The sequence below is a fragment of the Engraulis encrasicolus genome, chromosome 3 (genome assembly GCF_034702125.1).
Source record: "Engraulis encrasicolus isolate BLACKSEA-1 chromosome 3, IST_EnEncr_1.0, whole genome shotgun sequence".
Lineage (NCBI taxonomy): Eukaryota > Metazoa > Chordata > Actinopteri > Clupeiformes > Engraulidae > Engraulis > Engraulis encrasicolus.
In genome coordinates this window covers 19,535,038-19,549,230 of record NC_085859.1, presented here as the reverse complement: position 1 = coordinate 19,549,230, position 14,193 = coordinate 19,535,038, and the positions used below count along the sequence as shown (strand labels likewise).

The following is a 14,193-nucleotide window of genomic DNA, read 5'->3' as shown; positions in this document are numbered from 1 at the left end:
AAGTTATCATATACAACAAATGTTCCTTTATGAAAACAAAAAAGGCATGTTTCTTGTTTGCTTGTTTCTGTTTAAAAAAGAAAAGAAAGAAAAAGAAAGAAAAGAAACTTGACCCATGAACAAAACAAACAAAATCATGGGAAAAGCCGAATCCACAATTTGGGACGTGAAAAACGATGTCAAGTAAACTCACCCCCCATGGTGACAGAAGAGGAAAAAACCCAGTGGTTTTAACAACTACAAGGGTGCTTGTTATCTTTCTGCAAGATGGAGGGTGGGGCAAAGCATAAAAATAAATTATGTGACAATATTGTGACCATTTTACTTCGTCTTAAAGAGTTTCATGTAAGCGGGTTTGGGTGGATTGCTTAAAAAGGGGGAAAAAAAGAAAAAAGACCAACTCTGCAAGCAGAGGACTGTACATTGCCCGTGTCAATCCATCATGCCAAGGGGACGCTTGGGACAGACAAAAGGGTGGGGGGGCATAACCGATCCATCGAGTCCCCAGCACGCCTGGATGAGACTTGGGAGCTTTATCTAAAATGGCAGCTCATCACAGAGACGAAACCATCATTAAGTACGAACAAGAAAGAAATACACGTCAATGACGAGAGAAACAGATACAGAAAGAAAGAGAGAGAGAAAGAAAGAGAGAGAGAAAAAAAGGGAAAAGTCCGTTTCAACAAATGAAAAAAAGAGAGCAGCTAAGCTGCAGTGTTCCATTTACAGAGCATTTTTAACGTAAAAGGAGCGAAGGAAGAAAAGACAGAAATGTATGGATCTATCTCCTTTTCATGACAAAACAGGGTACATGTTTAAGTATGCTGTGTGTATGTCTGCTTGTGTGTGTGGTGGACAAATTTCTGGCTACTGCCGTGTGTGTGTGAGAGTGTGCGTGTGTGTGTGTGTGTGTGTGTGTGTGTGTGTCCATCTCCCTGCAGGGCTTGGAAGGTCTGTGGTCCAGAGGGTGGGTGGTTTTGGCTGGAACCCTGGAGAAATGGGTTGGGGCGGGGGCGGTGGGGTTGCCCTCTGGCCCGTCCACTTCTCACTCGTAGCCCTGCTGGTTCCAGGCGGCCTGGCCATACATGCCATAGGAGGGCATCTGCCAGCCGTTGGGCACGTACTGGCCAATCTGCTGGGTGTTGCTGTACCACTGGCCCCACTGGCCTCCGTAAGGGGGAGCAGTGTAGCCTACCTTGTTTTGCTGCAGGGGACAAGACCACAAGAACATGGGCAGGGGAAAATGGGATTCATGTTGTTTACATCTCTTACCAGGCATCATTATTGTTATGGTATAAAAAAAGGCTTGGGCAAATATACAGGATATGCACATGTAGCTTGGGTACAGGTCTTGGAATCTAGAAATATTCTGAGTACAATACTGTACATCTGACATTAAAGAGCTTTTGATTCATACACAGGGGCATACCTGAGACATCAGCTGCATGGTGCCTTTACCAAATTCTAATGCAATGGGTATTAACTGTTGCCCTTAAAGGTACACTGTGCAGGAAATGGTCAAAAAAGGTACTGCAACTATGCTGCTCATTGAAACTGTGTCGGCTATTGCCAAATTTGACCTTTTCATTTAAGTTTACTAAGTAATAAACTAACATTTTGTATTATGGCCCAAGTACAGTCATTTTTGCAGCTAAAAATGGCTATTTATGGAAGTTCAAAATGGCGGACCATGGAAAAGATCCCCCTTTTCATGTATGAAAAGTGCTAGAAATGAACAACTAAAAATCTCAGTGTGTCCCTTTAAAGTTAAAAAAAAACATTGTCTAAAATGATCCCGCTCATTATTCTGGCATACCTGAGGCATCTGCTGCATGGGGCTCATGGTGTCTGGCGTCTCCTTGCCCCAGTAGCACTTAACTGTGTGGCCCTCCACGGACGAGCCGTTCACAGACACGATGGCGTGGGCTGCCTCTTCATGAGTACCGAACCTGCGGATAGAAGATTATATCAGCGGGGGACAACACATCTAAACAAGGCCTTCATTTAACACCCACTGTGCACACGTTATGCAAGCAGTCACCCAACACCAAAAGCGAAAGTGAAGGAGGGGTCAATAGGAGACCGAACTGGAGCACACTCCTTTAAATTGGGTAGCCGTGGTTTGGGGTCTTACTCTAACAGACTATTTTTTATCTCTACAAGGCCTTTATTTAACACCCACTGGAACTGCACATCACCACAAATCTTTTTTTAATACTTTATTGTGTTCATTCAAAGTTCATTCAAGTTAATTCAAGTTCAGAACAATCATTCATTTATAAACACATTTTCAGTTTTTCTTTTTTTTTTCCCCCACTTGTGATTATTTCAAAACAGACATAAGAAAACGGTACATAGAAAAAATAAATAAATAAATGAATTAATTAATAAAAAATAAAAAAATAAATAAATAAAAACCACACACACACTGTTTCATGTACTCCACCCCACCCACCCTTTTAACCCTTCTTTTTGCTCCCATCTGCAGGTCTACATCCATCCATCCTCACAAACCCCACATTCACTCCCCCACTCACATCAGCACACATTCATCCATCCAACCATATATCCACACCCACCAACTTTCATCCACCTAAATACCCACACTTTGCGACATTCATCCATCCACGCATACACCCACATTCACCCCCACACAAAAGAATTCACATGCACTCACACCGCAAAACACACACACACCGCCCCACTCACGTCCTAACCCCCATACACAAAACAATGAACCTAAAATAAATAAATAAATAAATAAATAAAAAAAAACGAAAGAAAAAAATACGAAGGGTATACATATTTATTAACTGAGTGTAGTTTTGATTTCTCATGGGGGTGCCATAGTTTAGATTGGCTCCTCATCTTAACTTTTGTAAAGGGACCATTTTTTGTCATACACATTCTCTTTATTATTGATTCTATAAGTTATTTTTTCCATACTTCTCATTTCCTCTATACTTTCCAACCACATATCAGTAGTAGGTGGTTCTACTTTTTTCCAATTCCTTGTAATTTGTTTTAAGGCTGTTATTCTAAAGACCCAAAAGAGGTGGAGGTGTTCCTTTTCCAGCCCTCTGGGTCTTATGCCCAAAATAGCATTGTGATTTTGTATTGACACATCTTTACTTAACTTTTCTCGCATAAGATGTTGGACTGCCTGCCAATATTTATTAAGTTTATTACAAGAGTAGAAAATATGTGTATAATCAGCGTTGTTTACACCGCATTCCCTCCAGCAGCACCACAAATCTTGATCCCTCAACTCCATACCTGTCAACCATCCCTAATTTCCCGGGAAACTCCCTAATTTTGACTCATTTCCCGAATTCTTCCCGATTTGAACATTTTCCCGGAAATATCCCCATTTTTCACATTATCAAATGGCCAGTAGACTAATTATTCCCAGAGCCCTGTCACTAAGCCCGCGCGGCCAAACCCACTCCTGAAGAGAGACTGAGAGGGTCTTGCTTATCAAGGCAAGCTAGTTATTGCCTGCCAAGGCAAGGCAAGGCAAGTTTATTTATATAGCGCATTTCATACACAGGTGCAACTCAATGTGCTTCACAAAGTTAACAAATGTAAATGAAAGGAAACAGGGAAGTCTAGAATTGTCAGGGTTTTGACAGGGTTTTGACGATTCTGCCAGTAGATTTTATGCCAGTTCCTTGTAAATGGGAGCAGTCACCCTCGAACTCCGTAGGCGTGTGCGCGCCAAGTTGACTCGTCTCAGAAACCGTTAGTTCATACAACGCGGTAAACGGCCTCAGAACAGCGAATCATGCGATTAACCTAATCACAACCTGCACCAGCACAAAGTTTTTGCACGAGCCCCAGACAACTGTAGCGACAAAACAACATGGAGAAACTGATAATTTAAGCTCATTTAAAACATGCGCTGAAAAGCACAGAAGAGCGCACCGTTAGATCTGTCTCTGTTGACTGTCAGGATTTGGCCTATAAAAAAACTTCCAGAGTTTTGGCTTAAAATATGGGAATTTTCCCAAATTTTGGTAACTCAAAGTTGACAGGTATGCTCACCTCCTTCCAGGCAGTGAGAAAAAAATAAGTGATTCTGCACATGTTTAATTTACACCAGCTAGAAGAATGGTACTGTTGCCCACCATTAATTCAATTCTATACAATAAAACTCGATCATTTCTGGTACTTTTCAGATACGCAAAACGCTTGATGAAAAAGATGGGATACTGAAGAATGACAAGTGCTGCTGGGGGATTAATCGTCTACATCAGCCTGGTATGGTACACAGCTATGAGACTCTGGCCCCTTCACACAAAAATGAGCAACAATGCAACGGCACTCAACAGATTGGTTGTGGACCGTGGCATGGTGTAGTATGGTGTGGTGTGGCATGCTGTGTGCTGATTTTATTAAGTGCTCAGTGTGCTACGGCGTGACTCGTGACCTACCTTATGAAGGAGTAGCCCTTCTCTGGGAATACCCGAACCTCCATAATGTGGCCGAATGGAGAGAATGTCTGTCTCATCACATGCTCTGGAAGACAAGAATAGGACACAGTCAGACAAGTATGGCTTCTTTCACAAAAAAGCCCTAAAGACTAGCGGAGATTTGGTGGAAAGCAGGGGTGAGTTAGAGGCCAATTGGGTGTGAAAATGTTGATAAAGAATACCTTTATGAAATTGAACGTTTTGTATGTTTTCTGGTTTGTGAATGAATGAGAGTGAGTGAGTGAGAGACAGAGCATGAGAGACAGAGAGAGAGCGAGCGAGCGAGCAAGCAATAGAGAGAGTGAGAGAGAGAGAGTGAGAGAGCGAGAGGGAGATAAAGAAAGAGGGTATAGTGAGAAGAAAAAAGGACAGTGCATGTCCATGTCACTCCAGCCCTTGGAGACAGACCTGAGAGGCCGGTGACGACTCCGCCGCAGTAGACAGTGCAGTTGCTGGGACTGGACTGGTTCAGCACCTCATCGAAGGACAAGTGCTTTGTGTTGGCTGCAAAGACAAATGTGAAAACACATTACTGATTGCTTCATTTAGGTGTGAGTCTTTTTTTGAGTCGCATGAACCAGAAGTGACACAGATCTGCCTACCATGTTCTCATTTTAATCCACATTATTCCTCAATGAAAACAATCCAATTACACAAAGTCTTAAAAAAATCCTACACATACAAATAGGGCCTACAATACACAATACAACATGTATTTATAAAGCACAGCATCACAACAATGAAGTTGACTCAAAAGCATTTTCAAAATACACACACAGGGTTCTAAATTAACTTTTTTTTAAATCACCAGCCAAAATGGCTAGTAGATGTTAATCTTACTGCCAAACACGCCCTCACTAATGGGTTTAAGTGGTTAGTAAGCTGGTCTTTTCCACCAGCCAATTGAAATTTCACCAGCATTTGGCTGGTGTTAAATTAGAGCCCTGCATATACACATTCCCACATTCACACACCAGTTCTGGAGGCTGCCGGCACGCACGCACAGTAATAGTAATAATAGTCCCATTTATAGTCCTAGTTATCAAATCTTAAGGCTGCAAGGTAATGTTTTTTTTTTTTAACATATTACTCAATATGACTATAGCACATCTTCCATGGCTTACACAGTGGTAGGGAGCCCAACGAGACCTGCAGTTTTAGATATACAATTTTGTTTGTTTTCAGAGTCACATTGATGCGGGTCTGTATGACAACTTTCAACTGCTGACCTCATGCATCAAACACCATCTTGACAACAGCTCTTCACACTTGACAGACATGGTACACTGCCCCACATGTGTGCACAGAAAGCGTTGAGCGAAAGGTATTTGTTTTGCTGCAACCTGCCAACTCCCTACCAGACACCACTAAATTCCAACACACTAAACCTCTATACAAAGTGCACAAGATTGGATTGAGGGAGGGATAAATAAATCACACTATATAGTAAACACACTGAAGGCAGAACGAAGGTAAAAAGGGTTATGTTGCTTTTCATCTCTCTAAACAATGAACAATGAGCATTAGAACTTTGAAATTAGAACTGCCCCAACAATAGCACGTCTTAATTAAAAAGAAATTAAAAACGGTTTTATTTTCATCTGCCCTTGATCAGGGTGATTCATCCACATACTTACGTACTACTATCTGTAATATTGTCTTCTCTTTCTCAAGCAGATTGAATGCCAGTTGTGTAAGATAATGTGTTATACAAATACGGTAGTAGTTGTTAAACACAGACTCAAAAATAAGGTTTTCTTGGTGCTAGACATTTCCCCAGAGCGTGCATATTTATTACTCACAGTCTGAAGTGGCCTTTGGCGCTGGTGGCTTCCGCGTGGCCCAGTTCGTCCGGATCTGTCTGCCCCCCAGCCACTGCCCACCCATCTGCTGGATGGCGTTCTCCGCATCCTACGTCACCAGCAGGACAAAATCAATCATCCTGTCAATGTTGTTTCACCTCATGCACAGGTCATGTAGAGTTGCATCACAATGCCCTTTCCTGGGCGACTACATCCTCTCAAATCTGGTTATTAATGTTGTTATTCAACTCATTTGCACTAGTTTTTTCCCCCCCCTTTATGCCATGTTGGGCAGTCGCGGCCTAACCGCAGAGATACACCAGCGGCGACGCGATTCAAGCGACAGAGTGTAGCAGCAAGCGATACGAGAGATTGAGGAGACTAGAGTATGTCCGTACAGGCAGAAGGCAAAGCATTGAAGCATTCCCATTGGCTGTGGTCACTGACCTCTATACAGTCATTGGCTGTCGCGGCTTGTCGCCGAACCGCGTCATAGAAAGTTGAAAAGATTTCAACTTCAAATTGTCGCGCTCGTCGCGCAAATAGCTCTAGTCTCCAGAATCGCTTTTGTCTCTCGACTCAATACAAAGTCAATTACTTCCGTCGCTCGACTCGCTCAGATCGCCGCTGGTGTATTTCTGCGGTAATAGTTAAGGAGGTGGTCTTAGGACCAGAGGGCTGCGGGATGGAATACCATCCTTATCTCTCCCTGCACCTTCATCCATGGCTGAAGTGTCCATGAGCAAGGCAGCTAACCAAGGTTTGCTCCAGGGACTGTAACCAATACCCTGTGCATATGAAGGTCGCTTTGGACAAAAGTGGCAGCTAAAATAATGTAAAAAATGTTGAAAATACTTTCAATCTCATTGTATAGCTGTATGTATGTATGTATGTATGTATGTATGTATGTATGTATGTATGTATGTATGTATGTATGTATGTATGTATAGTTTACGTTGTGCATGTCGATAGTGACAGTAAAATGAATAATTCTCAATTTAATTTCACAGTCATTATGTTAAAGTAGCTCAATACTACTACAGGCAACTTGGATAAATAAGCCTCAATCCTCCTATTCACAAATAAAAAATATACATTACATTCTTAATGGCGTCACAAAATATAGCAGTCTAGACAGAGCAGCCATAACATGTACGTTTTGACTTTGCATGGACAAAGAGGAAGTTTATCAGATGCCAAAAGGCTAATACCAGCAATTATACTGGATTTCACTCGAGAATAGGTTGCTATAAAACAGGCACACACCAGCAAAGACACACTAATCACAGCAAACACGCAATTGTAAATTCAAGTGTGAGTGAGTGAGTGAGCATTGTCAGTAGGGCTGGGTAAAATCAGGCATGCAAACAGGTCAGGGTTGAAAAAGGTGAAGACGCGGCGCGGCGCGGCGCGGCCCGGCGCTGTGCACGCGCGCAAACACAGGTGCACACGTGTGTGTTGTGCGCAGTGGATGATCTTGTATAACAGTCTCAGACTAGGGGGGAGAGGATTTAGCTAAAAAGCCTTTAAATTGTGAATTTTGAGCATACTGTAGTTATTAGCGACCAAGGGACAGTGAACATGAGAACTGCCAACCTTACTCCATGACTTAGCCGTCATGTCTGATGGGGGGTTGGGTAGATAGCTTGATAAAATAGGTTTTTATCATGATAGAGCAGTGGTTCTCATAGTAAGTTTCCCCAACACCCCATTGACCTCATCAAAACCCTTAGTAGGCCTATTAAAAAATAAAATAGGTCAAAATGCCCCCAAATGACACTAAGCACCCCTCCTCTCATCAGTCTCCTAACACCCCCTCAACACTTGCCTGGTTGTCATCTCATGCATATTTAATCATCATATTTTAGACAACTTGCAATAGGCTACAAAAAAAATATTTGTCAAAGTTTGAATTAGCTACTGCAGTTTTACTCAAACTACTCAAATTTTAGCCTATTCACCTAGTATCTCTTTTAATGTCTTCCTGTAGAAAAAATGAGTAGGAATAGGAACGCTCCAACTTTGACCTGAAAAAAGTATGTTTCACTAAATATTGTTCATTTTTTAAGGTCATTTAGATATAGGCCTACAAAGGAATCGGATTAAACAAAAACTTGGAATGATTTGGCCAACTATTGCAATTTGTCCTGTGTCAAACGCTAGACTGACTGGCCCATCTCTCTCCCTTCCCTCTGCCCGCAGCATATGCACGATGTTGCATGCCTCGCGTAGTCTACATTAGCTTTTTTCACCCGGTAGCTACTTTAGACTTTTCCCCCCCTAGCGCACTCTCCCGCTGAACTATCCAAGTTGGATTCACTCGCGCAGAAATCATGTCCTTTGCATCGACTATAACCGGAGAACAAGTAGGCCTACAGCGAACGGAAACTGAACTATTATACTGTTAGCGTAAATGGACATTTCAAATCATTAACCGAAACAACAGAATACCAGGAACACGTGCGTGTAACCAAGCTTTCGGAGCTCTTATGAGAATACATTATTTTTCACGAGGGCGGCGAAGCTCCGGAGTCAAATTATCAGGCAAAACAACTAAACCAACTGTGAGGTGTGGGGTACCTGTTCACTAACCACGCAGACTTCCACGTTTAGAGCTAAATCCAAAGACGGCACATTTCAGGATTTGGGTAGGGGAAAATGGTCGGACACAACTCTCTATATTATAGAACTAAAAGACATTTGATATAACTACGCAGCCCAGCCGACCAGAAAACACAGGGGTTTGCGCTCTTTCCTTTCGAAGTATGAAGACAGGGCGGGACTTAGATTGAGCTCGTTCTTGTTATTGGCTGTGCCGACAAACAGAAATACTGTGATTGGTCAAAAGTCATTGTCGGTGGTGGCATCTCTCCAGCAATTTGCCATTGAGCTGTATGCATTGAGATTTACTCTCAATGGCTGTATGACATTTTCTGCGGTATACATTTCAACTCGCTCGACATCCCCCCCCCCCAATAATTTCTCCTCGGATCTGCGCGATTCACAGAAATGACCCATTTTTATTTCAAAACGGCGAATTTCGCCGAAAAGCGGCAAGTTTGCATGCCTGTAAAATAATCGATTCAATCGATAATCGATCGATATCATTTAAAATTCACATAATCGATTCACAGGGCACAAAATCGATTTTTTTTGCTCTTTTTTTTGTTCTTTTTGTTTCATTTAGGTCTATGGAAAATACCCAGTAGGTATTAGTCAATTAGGCCTAGGCCTACTTATTACAAATTAGCAATCTGTTAACACTGTCAAGCCACAGCACTTTGACATTTTTATATAAAAATAGGCAACAGCATCTTTTGGGGGAAATCCTTGCACCAAAAAGGGAACGGATTGAATCGATTCGGAGTGAATCGAATTGAATCGAATCGAATCGTGATTAATCGATTCAAAACCCTCAGAATCGAAATCGAATCGATACAGGAACATAGCTGCAATACCCAGCCCTAATTGTCAGTGTCTTAATATGATTTAGTTAAAACATTGGAGACTGGTCAAACGCAATTTCAAACTTCTGTGCCAACCCTGTTACATAGATCTTTGACTATAAAGTACACTTGACAACCACAACTCACCCATTTGTTGAAGAATGAAACAAAGCCATAGCCTTTGGATTTCCCTGTGGCCAAGTCCTTCACCACACGAGCATCCCTACCAACCGAGAAAAGAGGCAAAAAAAGCTTATTTTTTTCCCTGATCACTAAAACAACCAGTGAGAATTTCCACTTGCGTGCGTGTTCTTGAAGGATCACTTACGAAATTTTTCCAAAGGGAGCAAACGCGGCTCTGACGTCATCTGTGGTGATTTCGGGACTCAGGTCACCGACAAACACGTGGAAATGATCTACGAATAGAGATGTAGACATTAAAGAAACATATTAGAACTACGAGAATGTCATTCTACCACTGTCAAAAGTACTAAGGATAAAAAGCACAAGACATAAAAGCAAAGAGCCTCTTACTGCTAGTATCTTTCTTCTGGCTGCTTGGCATTGAGGCCCAATTGACTTTCATTTCCTGAGAGAGAGAGAGAGAGAGAGAGAGAGAGAGAGAGAGAGAGAGAGAGAGAGAGAGAGAGAGAGAGAGAGAACAATAGGAAAACATCATGACACGTGTTGACTTGTAAAACTGCAAACAACCACCAATCACTTTCTGTGATGTTAAGAGGCATGAGCTAATTCAATTGAACCACTGAATCACTTAATGCAATGTGGGACGAAAAATACAACACCTGATCACTCAAAAAATGCTGAAAAAGAAAAAAGAAAAAAACAGGTCTTGGAGTGAACAAAAAAAGCTACGGAGTAGAAGGTCTAAAGTGACTTACAACAGAGTGATTTTTATCAACTTGTATAACTCCTCAATTGGGCCTTCAATACCTGTTGAGGATAAAATATTTGCACTGAATATATTTTTAACCATGGCGGTCACCATTCTGAAGCAGCAGGTGAGCGAGGTAAGGGCAAAGACGATTAAGGACAAAGACAGGGCAAAGAAGAAAGAAAATACAGAGTCTCAGAAATACAGTTGAATCCAGAGGTTCATGTACATTCAATACAAAGATGCGGCATCACTTTAAATCAGAACCTAATTTAATGTCAGGAAAAAAAAAAAAAAGATTTCGTGTCTGTGTATTCAGTGAACGTAAACTTCTGGTTTCAACTGTAAATGGTGCACATACTAAATTTGTACCAGGAATTCAAAATTCAAAAGTAGAGATACTTGTAGAGGCACACCAACAACTAGTTAAGAATACTGAGGGACCGTCTGGTAAAACAAGCCAGAATCAAGCCCAAGTCACAAAGCTGGGCACTTATCTGTACAACACAATAGGGCCCAAGTCATATTAACCTGCATCAAGTCATATACGCAACAAGGGTCTACAACTAATGGGCCAAACACAAATGATTTTAATCGACACGTTCACTACCACTTGGTTCTTGCGCGAAACGAAATGATTTGCTTTTTCCAAGCAGACCTACTCTGTGAACATTTGATTACCATTTCGGGATACAGTTTTAACCAGCTTTGTGATATGGGCCCTTGACAACTTGGACAGAATTTTGTCTTGCTGATCTAAAATTGTGAAACGCAGCAGCATGCAGACTGGACAAATCCATGATGTTAAACACTGTTTAATAAAATGGCCAATTAAAAACTGGACTGACCTAAACTACACCAACTTCAGAAGGGGATGGGAAATGAGAAAAGAACAAAGATCCATCAAAAATGCATTGCTACAACATGAAACAAACAAAAAAGGTATATCTTTATCTGAAATCTACTTAACCATCTGCAGATTACTAACTTGACCCCTGCAAATTGGCACAATATCTTTGTTCCACTTTGACAAGCAATCTGATTACTGTGTTTCATACAGTGAATCACAGTACATGAGGAATTGAAAGAAAATAAATAATTGCACACGCACACTCATGCGTGTAGCATGTATTTTCTCTGACAGACAATACAAACTAGGGCTGCACGATATATCGAAAATGTATAGATATCACGGCTTGTGATACACATATTGCAACAGTTGTGCACGTATCACAAACAGTTTATAATTTTTAACAACAGGACATTTGGTGAGAAGGTCAAAAAAAATGCATTAAAAATGTTGACATTTTAGTTGATGCTGTATATTAGCCAGTTTTTTTCCCTAATAATAAATAATGTTGTCAATAAAACATTGCTCTCAGTTGTTTTATACATGATGAAGTGTAGAATGGCAAGTAGAGAGGGGAAAATATATGTATATATTAAATATCGTGAGTAATATCGATATCGCAGTATACAGTCACGTTATCGTGCATCACATATTTTTCTAATATCGTGCAGCACTTTACAAACATGAGGTCCATTTATTGAGTTCTAACTGAAGGCCCAGGGCAGAAGATATGCGTCCATTATGCAGGTGATGCCTTCAAGTAGCCTACATCCTTTTGAGAGGTCATTGCGATTGACAAAATGCAACTTACCTGTGAGCTCCGAAACTTTTCTTTAAAACACATGCACTCTGTGTAGTCCACTACAAAGCATACACTCATACAAAGAATTCAAGAGGGGTTAAGGCCTCAGGCTAGGAAAACAACAACTTACCTTGCCCAATATTTTACGCCCGTTCATAGCGGACAAGGCGGCAGCAGCGTGATTGTGTTCGTAGAACTCCACAAAGCAGTACGGATCGTTACCTGCAGACTGGAGGGAAACAATGACATCTTGTCAAGTTGGTTGGCATGCAAGCACCTAGTTAATAAACTCTTGAGAGGGCTGCTTTGTGGCGGGTGATAATGCCAACAATGGCAGGTACTTACATCGGCGATCATTTTACAGCTCTTGCATGGGCCAATCTGAGCAAACACTTGCATGATGAGGGCCTCCGTCACATCCCGAGAAAGATTTCCCACGTACCTTATTATTGGGGAAAAATAAGTGGGAAATCAGTCATATCTACACCACGGCGCACCAAGCTAGCTATGCTAACCTAGCGTTGTATCAAAAATCAAGGCCACGTCACGAAACACTTCAGCAACAAACACGCACTATCCCAAAGAATAGACGTAAATCGCTGAATTGCATTTTATACATCCTAAAACCCAGCACCACTGAATAACACTTCAAAAGAGTCCAAAAAACAGTATGAACATAATTGGGGCGGTTAGGTAAACCACTTACGAGGGCCTAACGTTATTCTTCGCATACAGCCAACCATAATGAATTTACTGCATGACAATCCAAGCCGGGCAGTTGTTAGCCACAAGTTACCACGCTTGGTCGAGATGATACAGAACTCGGCTGACAGCCAGATAAGTTTTCTTTACAATTTACTATACCTTTCATTGTATGCATCGGTCACATGGCCCTATAATTAGTTATCACGCTCTACATAATGTTTTATCTAACAACGGCTAAATGCTAAGTAGCTAACGTTAGCTAGGGAACTTCCTTCCTTGTTGCTCATTTGCTAGCTGTAGCGTGCACACAAACTTAGCCCCCGCAAAAACAGCTAGCCGGCTAAACAATAAGGTTTGTGTTCCACTCACAGGGTCTTCGGTTGCTCGTCGCCCATCATCTTTGCGTTCCCTTGTAGGTGGTGAAATACTCCTAGACAGATTTATCTTGTGTTTGCGAGGAATGAAGATACTTTCGAATTCCGAAATCCTGTCGTAATCCACCCGGTAGGGCTTCAGCTTCAACTAGCCGAAGCAAATGTGCCCGTATAAGCTAAATAGTGCCACATAGTGGTTTGGAGGAGAGACTGTGCAATGTTAAACCCACATCATTGAAAAACATCTGGGTTACAGGTAGGCCTAGAGCTAGGCATCATGTCTATAGTCTATCTCCCGTGTCTGGATCCTGGCTTTATAAAGTAAACAATTGTTTAATCATATTAAAGTTGTGAAAGAAATCAGGGCCCAACGCTTAGGCTGTACACCACTGCATGGGAGGGTGCAACTGACATTTTCCAGATTCAGAATAGACTAATAGCCTACCACCTGGTAGAAGTGTTTACAATCATAATGTGTACTCAAGTAAAAGTACCTTTACTTTGCCTAAATTCTAGTCAAGAAAAAGTAAAAGTACAGATCTTACAATCTACTCAAGTGAAAGTAAGAGTACATGTAATTTCAGTAAAAGTACTTGGTTACTTTTAATTAGCTTTCCTCTTGAGAATGTCATGTTTATTTTTCTTGAATATCGTCCTCCATAACCTCTATCTCTTGCTTGGCACCAGCCATCATCCAATACATTGATACAAGATAGTAAAATAGTGGAAATGCTGTGTGCCATCCTGCACAATCTTTCATTTCCGGCGGATTGTGTCATTGTTGTGCATGGCATTTTATCTCTGTCATTTTTTTTTACTCAGTACTCAGGCCAGGTTCCAGTGTAATTGG

General features: G+C 41.5%; 1 protein-coding gene across 1 annotated transcript in view; it reads right to left on the bottom strand.

Moving 5' to 3' along the window:
* LOC134445823 (cytotoxic granule associated RNA binding protein TIA1-like) overlaps nt 1-13,496 on the bottom strand; it is a 14,455-nt gene extending 959 nt beyond the window's left edge. Inside the window, exons 1-11 of the mRNA XM_063194927.1 lie at nt 13,339-13,496; nt 12,610-12,706; nt 12,395-12,493; nt 10,255-10,309; nt 10,049-10,136; nt 9,868-9,943; nt 6,275-6,383; nt 4,881-4,976; nt 4,434-4,518; nt 1,817-1,949; nt 1-1,204 (exon numbers count right to left, since the gene is read on the bottom strand). The exon at nt 1-1,204 is cut by the window's left edge and continues 959 nt beyond it. Of these exons, the coding sequence (XP_063050997.1) occupies nt 1,046-1,204; nt 1,817-1,949; nt 4,434-4,518; nt 4,881-4,976; nt 6,275-6,383; nt 9,868-9,943; nt 10,049-10,136; nt 10,255-10,309; nt 12,395-12,493; nt 12,610-12,706; nt 13,339-13,367 (1,026 nt within the window). The 5' untranslated portion in view covers nt 13,368-13,496 and the 3' untranslated portion in view covers nt 1-1,045. The remainder of the gene's footprint in view (nt 1,205-1,816; nt 1,950-4,433; nt 4,519-4,880; nt 4,977-6,274; nt 6,384-9,867; nt 9,944-10,048; nt 10,137-10,254; nt 10,310-12,394; nt 12,494-12,609; nt 12,707-13,338) is intronic.
* Between the last annotated feature and the right edge of the window lie 697 nt (nt 13,497-14,193).